General features: G+C 38.0%; 1 protein-coding gene across 6 annotated transcripts; it reads left to right on the top strand.

Annotated features, from left to right (window-relative positions):
* Positions 1 to 1,742: 1,742 nt before the first annotated feature.
* On the top strand, positions 1,743 to 16,996 carry LOC148863333 (uncharacterized). Of its 6 annotated transcripts, none has more exons than XM_088974213.1 (7): positions 1,743 to 2,292; positions 2,410 to 6,460; positions 6,558 to 6,639; positions 6,815 to 6,881; positions 15,594 to 15,779; positions 15,881 to 15,941; positions 16,396 to 16,996. In XM_088974213.1, the coding sequence occupies exons 2-7, from the start codon at positions 2,542 to 2,544 to the stop codon at positions 16,566 to 16,568; spliced, it is 4,488 nt and encodes a 1,495-aa protein (XP_088830339.1). In that variant the 5' UTR covers positions 1,743 to 2,292; positions 2,410 to 2,541; the 3' UTR covers positions 16,569 to 16,996. The 6 variants fall into 6 exon arrangements, with proteins under 6 accessions (XP_088830339.1, XP_088830338.1, XP_088830343.1 ...); XM_088974217.1 differs by having other exon boundaries at positions 1,809 to 2,753; positions 2,843 to 6,460; XM_088974216.1 differs by having other exon boundaries at positions 1,862 to 2,753; positions 2,840 to 6,460.
* The last annotated feature ends 1,837 nt before the right edge of the window (positions 16,997 to 18,833 follow it).

Here is an 18,833-nt window from a genome sequence, read left to right as displayed (position 1 = left end):
GAATCTTAATAAGCGTCATGTAAGTAATTAGAGGTGTAATACGGGTCATGTCGGTCGGGCGTGAGCGGTTCACGCAAGTGTTGGCCGTGCCGCCTTTAGGGGTAAGTTGGGGAGTCGGTCCAGCACGGTTCACGGCCTAGGCTCATACGGACCCATGCCTTGCCGTCGTGGTTCGTGTGGTGTGGTGTGGACGTCGTGGTTCGTGTGGTTCGCAGGCAACCCAACCCAATTTATACCTCTATAAGAGAATGAATAGATGGTTACAAGAATTTAAAGGAGGTAAAGGTAGGGGACGTCATGGTTCGTGTGGTGTGGGTAACGATATTAATTAACATTTAAGAAAAGGGCGTGAGTCCTGATCATTTTTTATCAATCTCTTAAAAACACTACATCCACTTAAGGGTGTAAACGGATCGAATTCGAATCGGATCAGACAATATTCAAATTCGAATCCATTCATAAATTCCAATTCCGATTTCAATTCGATATCTGAAAGATATTGAAAATTAATATTTAAATTCGAATCTGATTAAATATTCAAATATTCGATTCGAATCCGATTAATTAATTATTTTAGATAATTAATAAATAGATAAAATACAAATTTTATTGATATAAAATATATAAACATATAAATTATTTATATAACTTAATTATTATATATAAATTATATAAAATGTTTTATATATTATATATAAGAATTAACTAATCGATCGAATTGGATATTTATCAAATTAGGTCATATCTGAAATTGACCGATTATATATTTGAATTATCCAAATTTAATTCAATTATATCAAATATCAAATTCAAAATCAAATTTTCGAATACTGTTGACACCCCTACATCCACTAGACAAAAATTAGTGATGAGCCTTTGTGATCTTGACACATAGAAAATATCTTATCTATCCACAGTTGAGATCCACAAACAAGTTTTGTCATCCTGAATTGACCGATAATTAATAACCATCTATGCTTTTAGTTTTTTTTCTTAGATTGTAAAAAATTGTTTGCACATTTGACATTCTGCATGGTAGCCATCTCCAACTTTATTGGCATTTGAAACTTTAAAGGGCTTTCCCTTGTATCCGTTCTTTAACAAGTATGAATAAATTGAGTTATTTATCCCAAAGAATGAGATAAGACAAAATTAATATAAATTGCTAAAATTCGATTTTTAATTGAAAATTATATTAACTTTTTCTTCTTTTTTAATCTCCCAACTATTCAATAAAGAATTATTCAAAATTATTTCCTTGCCTTCCCATTTACCTGTGCTTACACAAATTCATATTTACACCACAAACAAATACAACAGTTGTAACTTCACTACAATGTAATTGCATGTAATCGATCGAGTACGACCAGGTTCAAACACATTGGGAGGAAAATGTCAATGCCAACCTCCCTGCTCTTGGCTCTCGGCGGCCATGTTAACTTGGGTTCGTAATTGTGTTTGATGCACACGGAGCTTTCAACAAGGTCTTATTAGACTTTTCAACACTTCCGTTACAAATTTTCCGGTAAGTTAACTCTTCTGTTACATAAGACGGCTTATCGATGTGAGAAGGGAGGTTTTAGTCCAATTTGGATTGAGAAGGGAGATTTTTTTAGTATTTGGGAAAAAAATCAAAGGAGGTTTACGTCTTTTTACCTTTTTTTTTTTTTTTTTCCCTTTCCGAGTAGAGGTGCTCAGGTGCACGCTTGCAAAACCCTTGCACCAGGTAAACTTCGAAAACCCTGGAAATCTGTTTGGACATGAAAACAGCGTCCATATTTAGTTTCATCTAGTCCGTGTTGGTTTCTGACATTTTCAATTTATCAAGCTATTTCTTTGTTTCTGAATCGAATTGTTTTTTTTTTTTTTTTTCTCTGAACCGAGCTTCTTCTATGCATTATCTAAAACCTGAAATTTCATTGATTCTTCGAGCATTTGGTTGCATTCATCTCTAATGAAGAGATGGTATTATTTGTTGAATTGTGGTGAATAAGCATCAAATCCGTAGATGGTGGAAGTAATTGTAGAGGTAGATCTGGATGTTTTCGACGGGCGCATGATTTGATGAAGAAGATGCCAAGTTGAAGAAGAGAAAAAGGGAGTTACTTAGATTGCCTTTTAGGGAGGACTTAGAAGAGAAGCGAAGTGATTCTTAAATCAACTTGAACTAGAAGGCAACGAAGATAAAATAAGGCAAGGTGGAGAATCTACACTGCTACATAACAACTCGCTGAGAGTATTTCGAAGAAGAAGTATGCATTTCCTGAAACGCCACTAGAAAAAAAATGTTTGGTAATGAAACCATTCTGATATCGTCTGTATGTTCATACAAAGTTTTCCATTAGAATTTTTGATGAAAAATGATGGTGCTTTCAGAGAAGAACTTGGATAGTTAATGCATTGTTGCAGGACCAAAGGAGATTAATAAGGACGGTAAAGGGTACAGAAACTGCTCCTCTTGAGGAAAGACAAAAAAATGTACTCCTGGGAAAAGATTCAAAAACGAGGTCTCCATTCAGTGCAAGGTTAAAGGCCGGTTCGATGACTATGAAGGAAGTAAGTATCACAAAGAAAATCCCGAAGGAGAAGATTAAGAAGAAGAAGAGGTCCAATGAGTTTGAAGATGAAAACCTGGCTCATCATTATGCACTCAAACAAACCAGTCATGGAGATACAGGTACTTCTTTACTAACAAAATGTAATCATACAAGTGAGGACTTGGAGGAAGAAAAGATAGAAGTGAAGAAGAAAAGGTCCGGTTCTCTTGAAAATATTGACATAGACCAAGATCTTCTTGACAATAGTGATCTTCACTTACCCACTTATGCTCCTTTTGCAGCAGAGCATCTTGAGCAGTGTGGCATGGTGCAGAAAGGGAAAAAGAAGAATAAGAAGAAAATACATGATGTTCATGAAACTAATGACGTAAATCAAAAGCCACAGGAAGGGGGCTCTTTGGTGAGAAGGGTGGAGACAAAAAGGAAATTGCATAGTGTCCCTCAGCACATTGAACTGGGTCAAGATTCATTAGAGGAGAATACCATGGAGGTGCTGCAAGGCAAAAGAAATATGCAGTTGGTTCTGCAAACATCAGAAAATCATGTAGAGGTGAATGGGGGTCAAAAAAAGAGAAGGGACAAGAAGAAGAGTGATGAAAATCCTTCCTTGCATGTTAAAGAAAGTTTGGAAGTTTCTTTGCGAACAGTAGATGGTGAAAAAGAAGCAAACAAGACGTGGAAAAAACCAAAGAGTAATAAGAAGGTCCCTAATTTCTCTGAAAGCAATGACTCAAATCAAAATATATTGGAGGATAGTAGCTTGGATTTGAAGGGGCAGTGGATTAAAGAAGAGGCAGTGGCTGTTTTTCAAACAAGAGAGGATCGTAGAGAAATGTCTGCAACACAGAAAGATATTAAGAAGAGAAGAAAGAAGTCTAATGATGCAGAAAATGGCAACCTGCATCAAAATCCATTTCAGGATTATACCTTGCATTTGCCTGTTAAGCAAAATAATGACATGCATCAGAATCCATTGGAGGATCATGAGAAAGGAAATAATGTTGAGAGGAAGAGCAAAAAGGAGAGGCATGGTTCCCCTCAAAGCAACATATTGGATCAAAAGCATTTAGAAGAGATTATGAGGGAATTGCTCACTCCAGTGAAGCCAGTGGCTGCTCCAAAGGCAACAGAAAATGATCAACTGGACACAGAAGAAAGAAAGATGAAAAGGAACAGTTCAAAATACCTAGGAGATAGTAACCTGGATAACAATCTGCTAGAGGATGATCACTTGGAGATGCCAATTAAAAGAAATTTAGAAACCACTTTGTATAGAACAGAAAACCGTGAAGAAGTTGGCATGATAAACACAAGGACAAAGAGGAAGAATAAGGGGTATAGTGCCCCTTCAAACAAAGATTTAAAGTCAAATAAAATGGGGAATCGAATAAAGGAGCAGGAATGGTTAATAACAAACCCTGAAACTACACTTCAAATAGAAGAATACCATACAGAGTATAATGGTGCAAAAAGTAAGATAAAGAGGAAGAAGAGCTCTGGTATCCTTGCGAAGACTGATCTGCTTCAGGACCCAATTGAGAAAGGTGGCCAAGAATTGTTGGTCAGAGGAGATATGGAATCAGTTTTGTGCAGAAGAGAAAATCATGAAGGAATTGTAATTCTAGAAAAGGGAAGACAGGGGACCATGAGCTCTAACAGCCTTGAAAACAAGCTGTTGGAAGAATGCAGCTTGAAGTTGCTAGAGGTGGGCACACATCAGAAAAAGAAAGAATGGAAGAAGAAGGTTGATGGCCAAAAGCTGCCGGAAACATGTAGCCCACATGAATCAAAGGTGGAAAGTTTTGAACATCTTGAAAAAGCTAGGTTTGATTGCCGTCTTGAAGAAGCAAGAATGGATTCTATTGGAAGGAAGGAACATGGAGTGCTCATGGACGGTAGCCTGGCATTGAAGAAATGCAGTGGCCCATCAAAAAGTGCAGATGATAATTCTACTAAGAAGATCAGTATGTTAATTAATGGTAGTTCCTCCCCAGTACTAAGTGTTCAAGCATATAAAAAGCAGAAAGGAAAGTTGTTTGGGTCATCAGGAGATGGTAAGAAACCAGAAAGAGAGGATTATCTTAGCAGTTCATTGCAGATTATACAAACTAGCATGAGGGATGTTGTGGTTGGTTGTTCAGACGGTGCACTTGCCTTGGAGAAAAGTAAGAGCAAAATAAAAAGAAAGAAAGGGAAAGAGATTGCTAAGGGGGATGACACTCTTATATCTGCTCCATCTTCTGAAGAATGCCTAGAACAGAAGAATGTTATAGAGTTTAAAAATGTGCAACAAAAAGCATCTGAAGTTAGAATCTACATGGAAAGAAGTTTAGAAGAGTGTTCACCAATATCTGTGTCTATTAACTGTTTAGACACTCCAGCTACCTTGGTGAACAGCCTTGAGGTGAACAAGTCAGGAAAGTCTATTGATGGAGGTGATGCTTCTAATGATGTTTATACGCTTAGCCATTTTGATGAATGCCTTGTACAGAAGAGGAATGATGAGCTCAGGGAACTCCAGAAAGCTGTTAGAGAAGTGGACCCTTATGGGCAACATGATATGGAGGAACTTGAGAAGAAGTTTGGCTCCTCAAGTAATAAATCAGGGACAATTGACAAAGAGGAGGGTCTTTGTACCTCACTGCAGATTATGCAAAACCTACAAATGAGAGATGCCACTGCTAGTGATGATCAGTCACTTGAGAAGAAGTTTGGCTCCTCAAGTAAAAAATTGGGGACAATTGACAAAGAGGAGGGTCTTTGTACCTCACTGCAGATAATGCAAAATCCACAAATGAAAGATGCCACTGCTAGTGATGATCAGTCCCTTGAGAAGAAGTTTGGTTCTTCAAGTAATAAATCAAGGACAATTGACAAAGTGGAGGGTCTTTGTACCTCACTGCAGATTATGCAAAACCTACAAATTAGAGATGTCACTGCTAGTGATGATCAGCTTGAGAAGAAGTTCAGCTCCTCAAGTAATAAATTGGGGACAATTGACAAAGAGGAGGGTCTTTCTACCTCACTGCAGATTATGCAAAACCTACAAATGAGAGATGCCACTGCTAGTGATGATCAGTCACTTGAGAAGAAGTTTGGTTCCTCAAGTAATAAATCAGGGGCAATTGACAAAGAGGAGGGTCTTTTTACCTCACCGCAGATTATGCAAAACCTACAAATGAAAGATGCCACTGCTAGTGATGATCAGTCACTTGAGAAGAAGTTTGGTTCCTCAAGTAGTAAATCAGGGGCAATTGACAAAGAGGAGGGTCTTTGTACCTCACTGCAGATTATGCAAAATCTACCGTATCAAGTTGAGAACCATGGAGAGCTAAATTCAAGAGAGTTTTCAGAAGAGCTCCTTGACCTTGCAGATAATGTTTCTGTTAACAATCCTGACAATACAATTGCCCTAAAGAAATGTATAAGGGGAACCGATAGGACTATGGAACAAGATATTTATGAAGACAATGATTTAGTTATCTCCAGATTTAGCATTTCTGCTGTGAAACCAGAAAATACAACCGAGGAAGACCTTTGTGTACAAGATTGGGTTCATTATCATTCGACCAAACAACTGGAACAGAAGAAAGAGGAGTTGGGAAGGGCAGTTAAGGAATGTTATAAAACCAAGGAGGAAGATGTTGAGGCATCTCCAAGAGATGGCAAGGAGGATGAGATGGTTCTTTCTCCACCAACTACAAATGCCCTAATGGATGTTCCTATAGGTGAGATGCAAAGAGAGGATAAACCAATTGAGAGATTTTTTACCTCATTAGAGAGAGAACCTGTTAGTTGCAGAAGAAAGCTTCTTATTCTTGACATGAATGGGCTGCTTGCCGATATTGTTTGTTTTGTTCCTCCTGGCTACACAGCATATACAAGAGTTGGGAAAAAGGCAGGTGGGGATTGAATCCAACTTTTCTTTGTTTACTTTGGAGTTATTCTTGATGATGTAGCTGCTTAACTCTTAACAGGAATGCTGTTTTCCTGTTTCAGTTTTCAAAAGGCCTTTTTGTGATGATTTCTTGAAATTCTGCTTTGAAAGATTTGATGTGGGTGTTTGGTCTTCGAGAGCAAAGTATGCCTTAAACCTATGGATCATGCTATTTCTTTCTCCATTCTATATTTCATTGGCTCCTTAATTTGCTTCTTGTTTAGTTATTGTTTCCCCAGCTTAATATATTTCTGGTGTTACTTCCCTACACTGTGGAGGTGGAGTTTCATATATGATGTGTAGTGTTTCTTATCTGCAGACAAAATCTTGATGTTGTGGTATGCCATCTTATGGGAGACATGAGGCATAATCTATTATTTTGCTGGGTAAGAGATTTAATCTTGTGTTTGTGTTTTCCCTTCAGTCTGTTGCCATGTTCTTAGTATTGGAGAATGAATAAATATTCTCTATGCCACAATGCCATAAAAGCAGAATGCACATTATTTAGTTTGTGTTTGGTATCATTGTTGAATCTTCATGAAATGTTTGGGGTTGATCAATAAAAACTGTTGAGAAATATGAGTTGCCACATCACATAAGGGATTCCATTCAACTAAAAAAATGCATATTGGGGACTGGCCATTGCCATTTAGAGTTGAAAAATCAAATTTGACATTTCAGGTAACAAACAACAATTTGTATTGGTCAACCCAAAACATTTCTGATTATGTGACATGACGACTCACAATTCACACCAATTTATATTGATCAACTCCTAAGGTTTCACGTAGAAACGGCACTGATACCAAACGCAACCTTAGTTTGCTGCTCACTTATTTGAAATCCTTTTTTTTTTTTTATTTTCAGGTACAAGAACTGTGGTCTTAGTTCTCAGTTTTTGTATTTCCATATCTGATCCTTTTTTAGCAAGACATTCCCTACAGGAATAGTCATCAAGTTGATACTTGAGCCATCAATTTGAAACTTCTCATTATCCAATGCTTGAAGATGGAATAGAAGTTATAATTGCTTATTGTTCCAACTTTAATAAAGTAAGAAAAGGTGAAGAAAAGGATAGAAGAAAGAAAGAGAATAAGATAGGAAGAGAAGCGGAAGGGAAAGAGAAGAAAAGAGGGAAGACTATAAAGGAGAACCCAGGTTGTATTAGCATTCTACTAAGGCTGAACAATTCCCTTTTGGAAAGTTACAGTAGATATTGCCCCTGAAATGATTACAATACTAAGGTTGTATTAGCATTCTACTTCAGCACCATCATAACACCATCCCAATGAGCAGTTGTTGGATTCTGCATTAATTGACTGAGGACTCCAATACTAAAGGAGATGCCCGGCCTAGTGATGGTAAGGTAGATCAACTTGCCTACTAGGCTCTGATACCTTGTAGGGTCTTCTAATGGCTCCCCCTGACTATCAGTAATCTTCACATTGGGATCCATGGGAGACTGGGAGTGTCAACTAGCTTGGATCTTAACAACTCAGTTTCATCCAACATTTCTACAACATACTTTCTTCGGGATAGAGTGATTCCCCACTTTGATCGAGCTACCTCAATTCCAAGAAAGTACTTCAAGGTTCCTAGATCCTTAGTTTGAAAGTGTTGCTGTAGGAATTGTTTCAACTCATCAATTCCATGTGTATCAATGCCAGTGAGGACAATATCATCAACATTCACTACTAGAATGATCTTCCTAGATGACGAGTCTCTACTAAACACGGAGTGGTCAACATTGCATTGTTTCAAGCCAAAATCTTGTACCACACTACTAAAACGACTGAACTATGCCCACAATGATTACTTCAGCACACAGATAGCCTTCTTCAATCGACACACCTTTCCTGACTCCCCCTGAGCAACATACCTAGGAAGTTTCTCCATATATACCTTCTCTTGAAGATCACCATGGAGAAACACATTTTTGACATCAGGCTGAAATAGGGGCCAACCAAAGTGGACAGCTAAAGAAATGAACACTCGTACAAAACCTATTTTAACCACAGGAGAGAAGGTTTTTGAATAGTTCACACCATAGGTCTGAGTATACCCATTTGCAACAAGTCAAGCTTTGAACTGCTCGATGGTGTTTAACTGTATATATCCATCGACAACCAATAACCTGCTTCCTAGGTGGTAAGGAAGTGAGATCCCAAGTATTATTGGATTGAAGAGCATGAAATTCTTTATCCATTGCTTCTTCCAGCTAGGAGATGAGAGGTCTTCCTGTAGAGAACACGGTAGAGAAGCAGAGGATAGAAGGGAAATGAAACGTTATGTGAAGGAGACAAGTGAGCAAAGGAGACATACTGAGAAATGAGGTGATCTGTGCAAGTACGCTAACCTTTACGAAGGGCAATATGAAGATCAAGATTTGTGGATGGTGGATCTGCCAATGGCAAAGACTCTGGTGGCATGTTAGAAGCTGGAGCTAGATCAACTACTGGCGACAATTTTGGTTATTTATCACATCTAGAGTACACTCTATGAATAGATGGTTGAATAGGCTCCTCCATAGTAGGCAAGGGAATAAAGACATAACCAGATTCAAAGGGAAGAGGAATAGAAGGAGAAGGTTCACGTCTAGAGAAATAGGGTAAATTCTCAAAGAAGGTAACATCTAGAGCAATAAAAGCTTTCCGTAAAACAGGATCATAGCATTTGTAACCTTTTTGGGTATGATTGTAACTAAGAAAAACACATCTAATAGCTCTGGAGTCAAGTTTATCATGGCATAGGCCTAATTTGTGAACAAAACACACACAACCAAACACATGAGGAGGAAGAGAGAAGGGAGAGGTGGAAGGAAACAATATAGAGAAAGGTGACTTGCCATCTAGGACTGAAGAAGGCATACGGTTTATAAAAAAATAAGAGGTGAGAATTGTATCACTCCAATAGATTTTAGAAACTGACATTTGAATCAACAAGGCCTGAGCAGTTTCAATCACATGGCAATTTTTTCTTTCAGCCACACCATTTTGCTGAGGAGTGTGTGAACATGAGGACTGATGTATACCATGAGAGTCAAAATAAGACTGAAAATTATTATGAAAGTATTCCTTGGCATTATCTGAACGAAACACTTTAATGCATACACCAAACTAATTCCTTATCTCAGCATGAAAAATTAGAAAAATAGAGAACAATTTTGAACGATCCTTCATTAAGTAAATCCATGTCATTCTTGAATAGTCATTAATAAATGTTACAAAATATCTGAATCCATTATAAGGTAACACACGATTAGGACCCCAAACATCTAAGTGGACTAAAGAAAAAGGACTCAGGACTCTCTTATCATCCCTAGGAACAAAGGATACTCTATGATGTTAATTTAACTGACATAACTCACAATCTAGCTGAGTTACAGACTCCAAGGTTGGGACTTGCTTTTTCAAAACACACTAAGAAGGATGACCAAGAGGACAATGAAGGAAGGTCAGATCCATCATATGGATGGCTGAACCATGCTAGATGGTTGGGTGAAATTTCAAAAATTTCTTTCAGCCTTCCGGGAATCGCATTCCCTAGTTTCAGCATTTTTCTAGGTTCATTCTTGCACCGAAATCGGATCAGATTTGAAACCAAAAGGAGGGAGATGTATACCTGATACGGATTCCACAAATGTAACTCCCAAAGTGGTATTTCACGCCCAAATCAAAGCCCAAAACCAGCTTCCACTGAAGATGGCGCAACTTGGAGTTAAGCCGGTTCAGCAACGCAGTTTTCAGCAAAATTGCAATCCAACTCTTTGGATCGAACAAGGGAGATGAACACGGTTTTTCTCTACATTTTTTTTTTTGCAAAATTCAGAGGTAGAACTGATAAAAAAACAGTCCCAAGAATTGGAGGTTGAACTAGGGTTTCTGGGCAGCAAGAGCAGAGAGAAAGAGTTGAAAGCAAAGTGATCTGAAGCAGATCGATCTCTCTTTTCTTAATCCTTAAGAAGCACCACTCCTAATCAAATTAGGAGGTTTGTAATCCAAATCTTTATTTGGATTTGGACTCTATCAATGGATATGTCTTATCCTCTTATGAGAATGGGTGCTCCAAACCCATATTCGCCCAAGTCACATGACAGCTTAGGCAATCATGTGACCACTTGATTAATCATGGGCTTTAGGCCCATTAACTAAGTGGCTCACGTCCCAAGAGAGTTGTTGGCCCATTTAGGTTCAATTTGTATGGCATGGAACCCCAACAATGACCTCACATAAGCTCATATGGGTTCAACCCAGTCTCTATGAAAAGGCCTGGCCGAATTCACTCCTAAGTGCAGTCATTACAGTGAACCCCTGAGTCCATCACTATGGGCTAAAAATGGACCCAACATTTACAATTAAATGGCCCCCGAGTCCAGCCATCTATGAAGGCCCACGGATAATGGATTTAAGTAAGATATAGCCCATCAGGTAAACAACCCTTAATGGTCTATTACACTTAAGCTCTCAGCCCATAATGATCAAACACTGTCCGACAGGGAAGGACCTTTCCCTTGACAGCAAGGTGCAGTGTTGCACTTTCTGCTCAGATAGGTCCCGGGAATTAAAACATTTTTACAAACATTTTTCTTGAAACATAATATATACATATCATATAAATATATTTTGCAAAACAAATCTCAAACACGGTTAAAATCGACTGCCAGTAGTTTTGGTTTCCATCAGAGAAAGTGCAGTCTCGATCATTCACTTTATCCGACAAAGGGGCTGATCCTATCACTATGATCACCCACTAAAGTGAATTCTCAGACTGCCCCAACATACCTAGGTTTTGACCCTCAAAGAATCTCACTGATTGGCATATCAAAGACAACCCGATCCGATACCCAATGCAATACCATAGTCAAGTCCAGGGGTTAGGTGTAACTTTCCAGTTTTGCCCATCAGTCTCCTAGGTCTAGGGCATAACTGGAAAATGGTCCGAGTTCAGTGCTTCAAACAAACACACACTACATGTGCTTTGGGTCTAACCCTAGTAGCGGAGACAAGCTGCCCCAACTTCTTTGGCAGCACATCAACGTCAGCCTTGGCAGGATAAACTCCTCAAGTCTATCCAACGGCTGAGAACATTCTAAACTAACACGAGTCTCATAAGTGTCCAATTTAAGGGGTAATTACATAGAAACACACCAATGATAACATGAAACAATTATGTACTTTTATTCATTTACAATAAATGTATCTGTACATCAATCTGATTGGAGCTAAGGGCATACACTGTCTAACAGACAATGCCACTGATTTGGTGTAAGAGAGGAATGTAGAGCCTTTTAAGGACCATGGTCATCCAAGTAGTACAATCCTCCAACTTCACAATCGCTACCAATCGTCTTCCCTGTCTTGAGATCCTGAATGACACAATTTGAAAGATAAATGTTACAGAACAATGATGGGTTTGAGTAAGCTTACTTACAGACAAGAGACTAAAGGGAAACTTAGGAACATAAAAAAATCGAGCATAAACTAAGGCCAGAACCAAGAGACACATTACCGGTACCGGTAATAGTAGAAGAAGAACCATCATCTAAGGTAATGGTTTGAGAGGTAGAAGGTGGTGATAAGGATACAAACATGTCTAAGGAGCCAATCATGTGGTTTGAAGCAAGACAAGTAGTACTTGACTTCACAAGTGTAGCAGTGGCAGAACTAGAAGAGGTAGACTGGCGAAGCTTTTCATACTTCTAACGTGAGATAGAGATTATGCCTTTGTCCTTACCAATATTGGAAGTAAGAGCATTTTCAGTCACACTAAGACTCCCAAAATCACCTTCCACCATTGCTTGGTTAGCCTAGGAAGATGGAGGGCCATGAAGATCATAACAAAAGTTGACTGTGTGACCTTGTCCACAATGTGAGCACTCACAGGCTGAACCACAACTACTACTAGGGGTGGCAACGAGCTGGGCTTTTCATGAGCTGCTCAAGCTCGGCTCGACTTAGCTCAGTTTCAACCGAGCTCGAGACCAATTCACTGGCTCGATTATGAAATGAGCCGAGCTCGAGCCTACTAGAGCTTGGCTTGTAAGGTTCGCGAGTCGACTCGAATATATATATTAATATATATAATAAAATTATAGAAAATAACATATATATAATAAAAATATTATAATTATTAATTATTATAATTCTTAATTTTTTAATATGAAAAAAAATTATATCTTATAAAACGATTTTTCTCAAAATTGAGCTCGAGCTTATGAATTTTTTACTCGAGCCGAGCCGAGCCGAATAGTACGAGGCTCGAGCTTGGCTTGAATCCACCCCTAGCTACTACCACTACAACCACCACCTCCCCTTGCACTATCAAACTCTCTACCACCTCTTCGTGCACCTCTGGGCCCACAACCAAAACCCCTCACATTTCCTCCACCTCTAGCACACATATGTCTACTAGTAAAACCTCCTCTGGAAACCACCATGGCTGATCTCTCTAAAGGTGGGGGATGATCACTATGTGGATTTGAGGCATTCCTTATGCGAGAGAAAACCTCAGACAAGGATGTAAGATCACTTCTCCCTAAGATTTGGGCCCGCACTGGTTCAAATTCATACCTCAACCCAGATAAAAATCTTGCTACATCTAGATGTTCTCGTTGTTCTTGTTGAGTCTTCAAATTAGCGGATAAGGGTTGATAAACATTGAGCTCATTCCTTAAGCTTTTTAGGGAAGCATAGTATTCTTCAACACTTTTATCCTCTTGTTGAAGAGAAAAATAGTCTTGGTGCAACTAGTAAATTCTTGTGACATTGTTTTGTCTAGAGTACAATTGCTTGGCATGGTCCCAAATTTCCTTGGCCGTGTCTAGAAACATAAGGTTTACACTAATGTGATTCTCCATACTATTCCAAAGTGATGTCATAATTTGGGCATTCTCTTGTACCCATTCATTGTACCCTTTTGATTCACTTTTCAATGGACCCTCCTTGATGTACTTCTTTTGCAATGAGAGATACCTCAACCGACTTGACCCACGGGATATAATTAGTACCATTGAGTTTCATCATAGTTAATTGAGAAGTCATGAAATCTGATTGCACAACTACTGTAGGTTTAGTGCTACCATTTGATGAAGCCATGAGTGAGAGGAGATCATTGATTTGTTACCTAGGCAAATTGTCAAACTTATGGTATGCAACTACTGTAACATACATTTTTCTTTAGGAAAAACACAAAGAATCATCAGCCCTCTACTTTAGAAACACTTGGGAAAGATTGCATACTTACCACAAAGTGTCACCACAACACAAACCACCACAAAATCACCACAAATTGAGGAGCACTTACCTCACAACTTGAAACCAATGTTTTAAAATGCAGAGGCGTGACACGAGGTATTCCACTACCTAGAGGTGTGAGGCGTAGTTCAGAACGCAAGAGGTGTAAGCCTCCCGAACACAAGGATGCTTAAGGGGGTTTCGGAGGAGGATGAAGAGGAAGGGGGATCTCATTTTTTCTTTATTTTTAATAAAATTCTTTTATACTAAGAAGAATAAAGTTGCATAACATTAGTTGAAAGGGTGGGCTTTTAGAATTGCCGAATAGAGGGCTTTTAGAAAAATACTACCAACTCACACAACACTGCAACAAGGCACTAAAGCCTCTTTTCCAAGTGGGCGATGAGTCCTCTTAAGTCCTTTTCCTTTCCAACAAAGAACAAAGAACAAAGAACATTCTCTATTCTTAGGGCACGAAAAGTTGAGACGTGAACAGTGCCGCGAACAGTACATTCGACCTCAAGGCTCTGATACCATTTTCCAACTTTATTAAAGTAAGAAAAGGTGAAGAAAAGGATAGAAGAAAGAAAGAGAAGAAGATAGGAAGAGGAAGGGAAGGAAAAGAGAAGAAAAGAGGGAAGACTAAAAAGGAGAAATCTGTTTTTTTTTTCCTTACTGTCCACCCAGGTTGTATTAGCATTCTACTAAGGCTGAAATGACTACAATAGCCTTAGGAAAGTTACAGCAGATATAAGAGAGAAATAATAGCATGAAAAGACAATACTGCCCCTGTTAACTACTAACAATTCTAACACTTCTGTTTAAAGGTGTTGATTAGATTCTAATTGATATGTTGTTTTCTAAGTTAAATGCTGGATATTTGTGTCTATAGAGTTGGCTGGTTGTTCATTTTTCTTTATTTATTTTACATCTTTTTTTTTCTATTCAATCTTCAATGCAATTAGGGGCCTTGGGGAATGGAAATTTCTATGTGAGCTTATTTAGGATAAGCCAGCTGGTTTTTATTATTTTACACTATAATTAAGGGTTTTGGTTTATAAACATTTCCCTAATATGAGTTGGCCAAATGGTAATGAAACTTGTTTTGAAGTCAATGAAGTAGGTAATTTAGCAAAGTCACCATCCATGTCCCTGTTTCTTCATTGTGGTAGCAAAAATGGTCAATATCCTTATGATAAAAGGATTCTATCACTTTTGTAATTAAAGCCTAAGTGGCTGTTACAAATGAGATGCAAATTATGCTGATGATTCTTTGGGTTCTTTCTGTCCATCTTTTTAACTCTTTGCAGAGAAATATAGCATAGCATGGTCATGGTGTACTAATGCTTACTGCAGTAGTTTGTACCAGAGCTTGATAAGCATATATGGGGCTGATGTTAGACTAGAACAAATTGATGTTTTGAGTGTTCTAACCATATGAATTGCCAAGCTGATAAAAAAAAAACCAAATGGATTGCCAAGTGTCTGATAGACTGCATATATAGAAGAGCTTTAGTTGATACGTGTCAATTATCTCCAGTCTTGTTTAACTTGCTGCTCCATATGGAACTGACATGACAGAGTCAATAAACAAGAAATTAGTTGATATGTAAATGCAAGTATGATTCCTGAGGTCATTACAGAACTTTGATAATTCTATATAGTTATGAGCTACCCTGATGGTTAAAAAATGAAAAAAAGGGAAAACTGTGAGGGGGAAAAGTTCTAGGAACTTGTTTCAAGTGCCTTGTATTTAGTTGAAGTCTGGAAACTTTGACTTTTCATGTTGGTGAAGCAAACAATGCGCTGTACAAGTTTAAATTAGAGTGCAATTCTCATATGTTTTTGTTGCACATGTTTTTGCAGGACCAATCCCACTGTACTGCCACAGGCTTTACCACTGTGGGCAATGAGAAGAAGCCATTGGTCTTGAAGGAGTTGAAGAAACTATGGAATAAATGCGTACCTGGTCTCTCATGGAACATAGGGGAATATAATGAATCAAACACATTGCTGTTGGATGACTCTCCTTACAAAGCACTCCTCAACCCTGTGAGTGCTATGCATTGCTTTCTTGCTCTATTAACAAGAATTATTGACTTATTTGGGTTTTGCCTAATTCTTTTTGCTTTTGTTATTCTTTCACCATTTAGCCATATACGGCAGTTTTCCCTCATTCCTACAGCTTTCGGGATGAGAAAGATAATTCATTAGGTGAGACCTCCTGTATGTCCTTAACTTCTCTGTTTTCAGTATGTTCAAGCTGCATGTTAGGTAGAAGATATGGATTATGGAGAATTTCCAACCACAGTGACAGTTGTGACACTGATTGAGGGCCTCTTGAACCTACATCTGAATTAATTCCAACAGATGGTTTTCCATATATCTGTCACATTCTTTTGAATGGTATTCTAACATGGAGGAAGTGTGGAAAAAGTTAAAGTTGGATGATCAGGTAGGATCATGATACTGGGTTTAACTGTTGGGATCTCATATCCCTTTCAGTGGAACACTGAGAATGGCATGTTTCGTGTGGGCAAATGAAAATACTTTGTGGTTGGAAAAGAATCCTTGAGATCCGGATGATGAGTGGTTTACATCTGCTGAAGTTTTGTATGGTCTGGCATATAACTCTAGCAACAGTTTTACATGAATAATTCTAAAACAGGTCCAGGAGGAGATCTTCGAGTATATTTGGAAGGTTTGGCAGTGGCTACAGATGTTCAAAATTATGTCAAGCAACACCCATTTGGTCAACGTGCCCTTACAAATTCAAATCCATCTTGGCGCTTCTACAGAAGGGTTGTCGATGCTGTACTCTCGAAAAGATTGAAGAAATAGATCGCTTTCATTTTTGTATTTTGATAATTTACAAAATTTATTTAAAGGAACCTATTAGGAATGTACCATTCCAATTTAACACCTTAATGGTTCCTCACACTGAGGCTAGAGACAGGTCGATGGTTCCAGTTCAAAGTTCCAACCAGTGTTCCCTAAGCTTCTCTGGGGATAGGCCAGAGTCGTCTGAGACCGACAATCTTCATGAATTGCTAGCGGATTGGATCTACTTGCCTAGATGGAGAGACAGAAACAATCAAAAGAGTTGAAGCAGAGCTAATTATTCCATCTCAATTGCTACATTATCTGATAGAACTTGTGGTATTAGCGGATTGTGCTTTTGTGCTTGATTCAATAGGCAGACTTCTGTTACTTAAACCACTGCAAGTTTTTGGAATGAAATATTTGATTCTGATTTATAGACTTTAAAATTACATGGTTTTTAACTTGAATAGTTCTACTTCCTTGGTAGATCAGTAGATGCAGCATATGTAAAAGGTAACTCTTGAATGTGTCAATGAATTTGCACCAAAAGAAGTTGAGCGATGACAGATGTTGAGATCAAAGCTGATGGATTTTTACTTGCACCACTGTACTTGGTTTCATTGGAATGTATGGTTTAAGTTCCTTGTATAAAATATCAAATTGTTATAGGCAAGGGAGAAAAAAAAAGGGGCAGATTTCTGATTTCCACTGCACAGCTTCACAATTCGGTGTCCGTGTGTGATAACTGTTCACGCGCACACACAAACATGGTTTTTAAAACCGATTCGGAGACTGAATCGGTCAGGTCAAACTGTTGGTCTGTTCTGACAAAAAATAAAAAAATAAAAAAATAAAAAATGGTCAAAATCGTTCTAACGGTTCAAATGATTAATTACCTGAGCCAGTGGTTTGCTGACTAAAATCAACGTTTTTTTAAAGAAAATCTGGTTTTGAGAGAAAATAGAAGCAATTTGTTATTCTTTTTCTTATATATGCGTGTTATAGTCTTTTGAGATCAATCGGGCTAAGAAGCAGCAGGAGACATAGCCTTATCCCAACTATATAGGGTCGAGGTCAGTTTCATGATTCCAATGTGCATTGCTGAATTAAATGATATGCGGATCATTAATCATGGCATCCATCACGTTAATGTTTTATATGTGGATTTTGGCTCCTAATCCTTTAAAATTTCCATAAGAGAAGTCAGGAAAAACCTACGGTGCATATGTTAAACGGTGTAACAAACAACGCAATTGATTGAATGTAATAGTAACTATATCTTATTAAAGGAGAAAGTATATTTTATAAAAAATAAATTAATAAATTTAACATAATTGATTGAGGCAATATGCAACCAATATTAAATATTAATAAACGCACAAAAATTCAAATTATCGGTATCACCAAGTCTTTAGGGTAGTTGGGCTTCTCAACAATTTGTAAGTAATGTTTTAAAAACTGATTTTGAACTGGAACCGTTTTAACCACTGGTTTTCAGGTTAGTGATTCAATCATCTGTTTTGAATGGATGGTTCATTCTAAATTTAAAAAATAAAAAATAAAAAATAATTAAAATAAAAAGGCCATAAACTGTTGTCTAAGTCGAACGGGTCAATGATTCGACTATCCGGGTCAATGGATTATTAATCAAATCAACCGTTTTTTTTTTTTGCTAAGGAATGGGTTAAGAGTAAAATAAAATTGGTTGCCTAGATGATTCCCAAAACACTGCTTGTAAGTGCACCCAATGTTTTACTTTCTCTGCATTTAAATGCCAAACCAAAAACAATAGTTTACTAGCTGGGCCCTGACACACTGAGCATGCTTGTACACAAGGCTTCAAAGGGGAATTCAAATTTGCTCCTCACCAACCTCATAGCAATGTTTTTTTTGTCGATAATTCCAACCTCATGTTACAACAATGCATTCAGAACATCTCCCACGGGTAATTCTGGATTTTTCAGAGGGGGCTTAATATACCCATTTCATTTATAGTAACCCTAATGAAAGAAGAAACTATTTATAAAAGTTAATCAAATTATGTTATTAAGGGTCCGTTTGGTTCACAGTTGGAATTGGAATTGAAATCCTCCGGAATTGGAATGGTCCATTCTCATAATCTATTTGGTTCCGACAGGATGAGAATTAAAATCAGCAAGAATGAGATTTCATTCCCAAGAGAGAGGCAGGGAATGGCCATTCCCTCAAATGGGGAATGCCATTCCAGCAGGAACGAGAATGAGATTCCGATCCCGTCCAACCAAACAGTTGGAATTGAAATAG

This window comes from Nelumbo lutea, chromosome 3 (genome assembly GCF_056320005.1).
Source record: "Nelumbo lutea isolate HS-2025 chromosome 3, American lotus-T2T, whole genome shotgun sequence".
NCBI classification, from domain to species: domain Eukaryota; kingdom Viridiplantae; phylum Streptophyta; class Magnoliopsida; order Proteales; family Nelumbonaceae; genus Nelumbo; species Nelumbo lutea.
The sequence above is the reverse complement of the archived record's forward strand: the minus strand, read 5'-3'. Positions and strand labels throughout refer to the sequence as shown.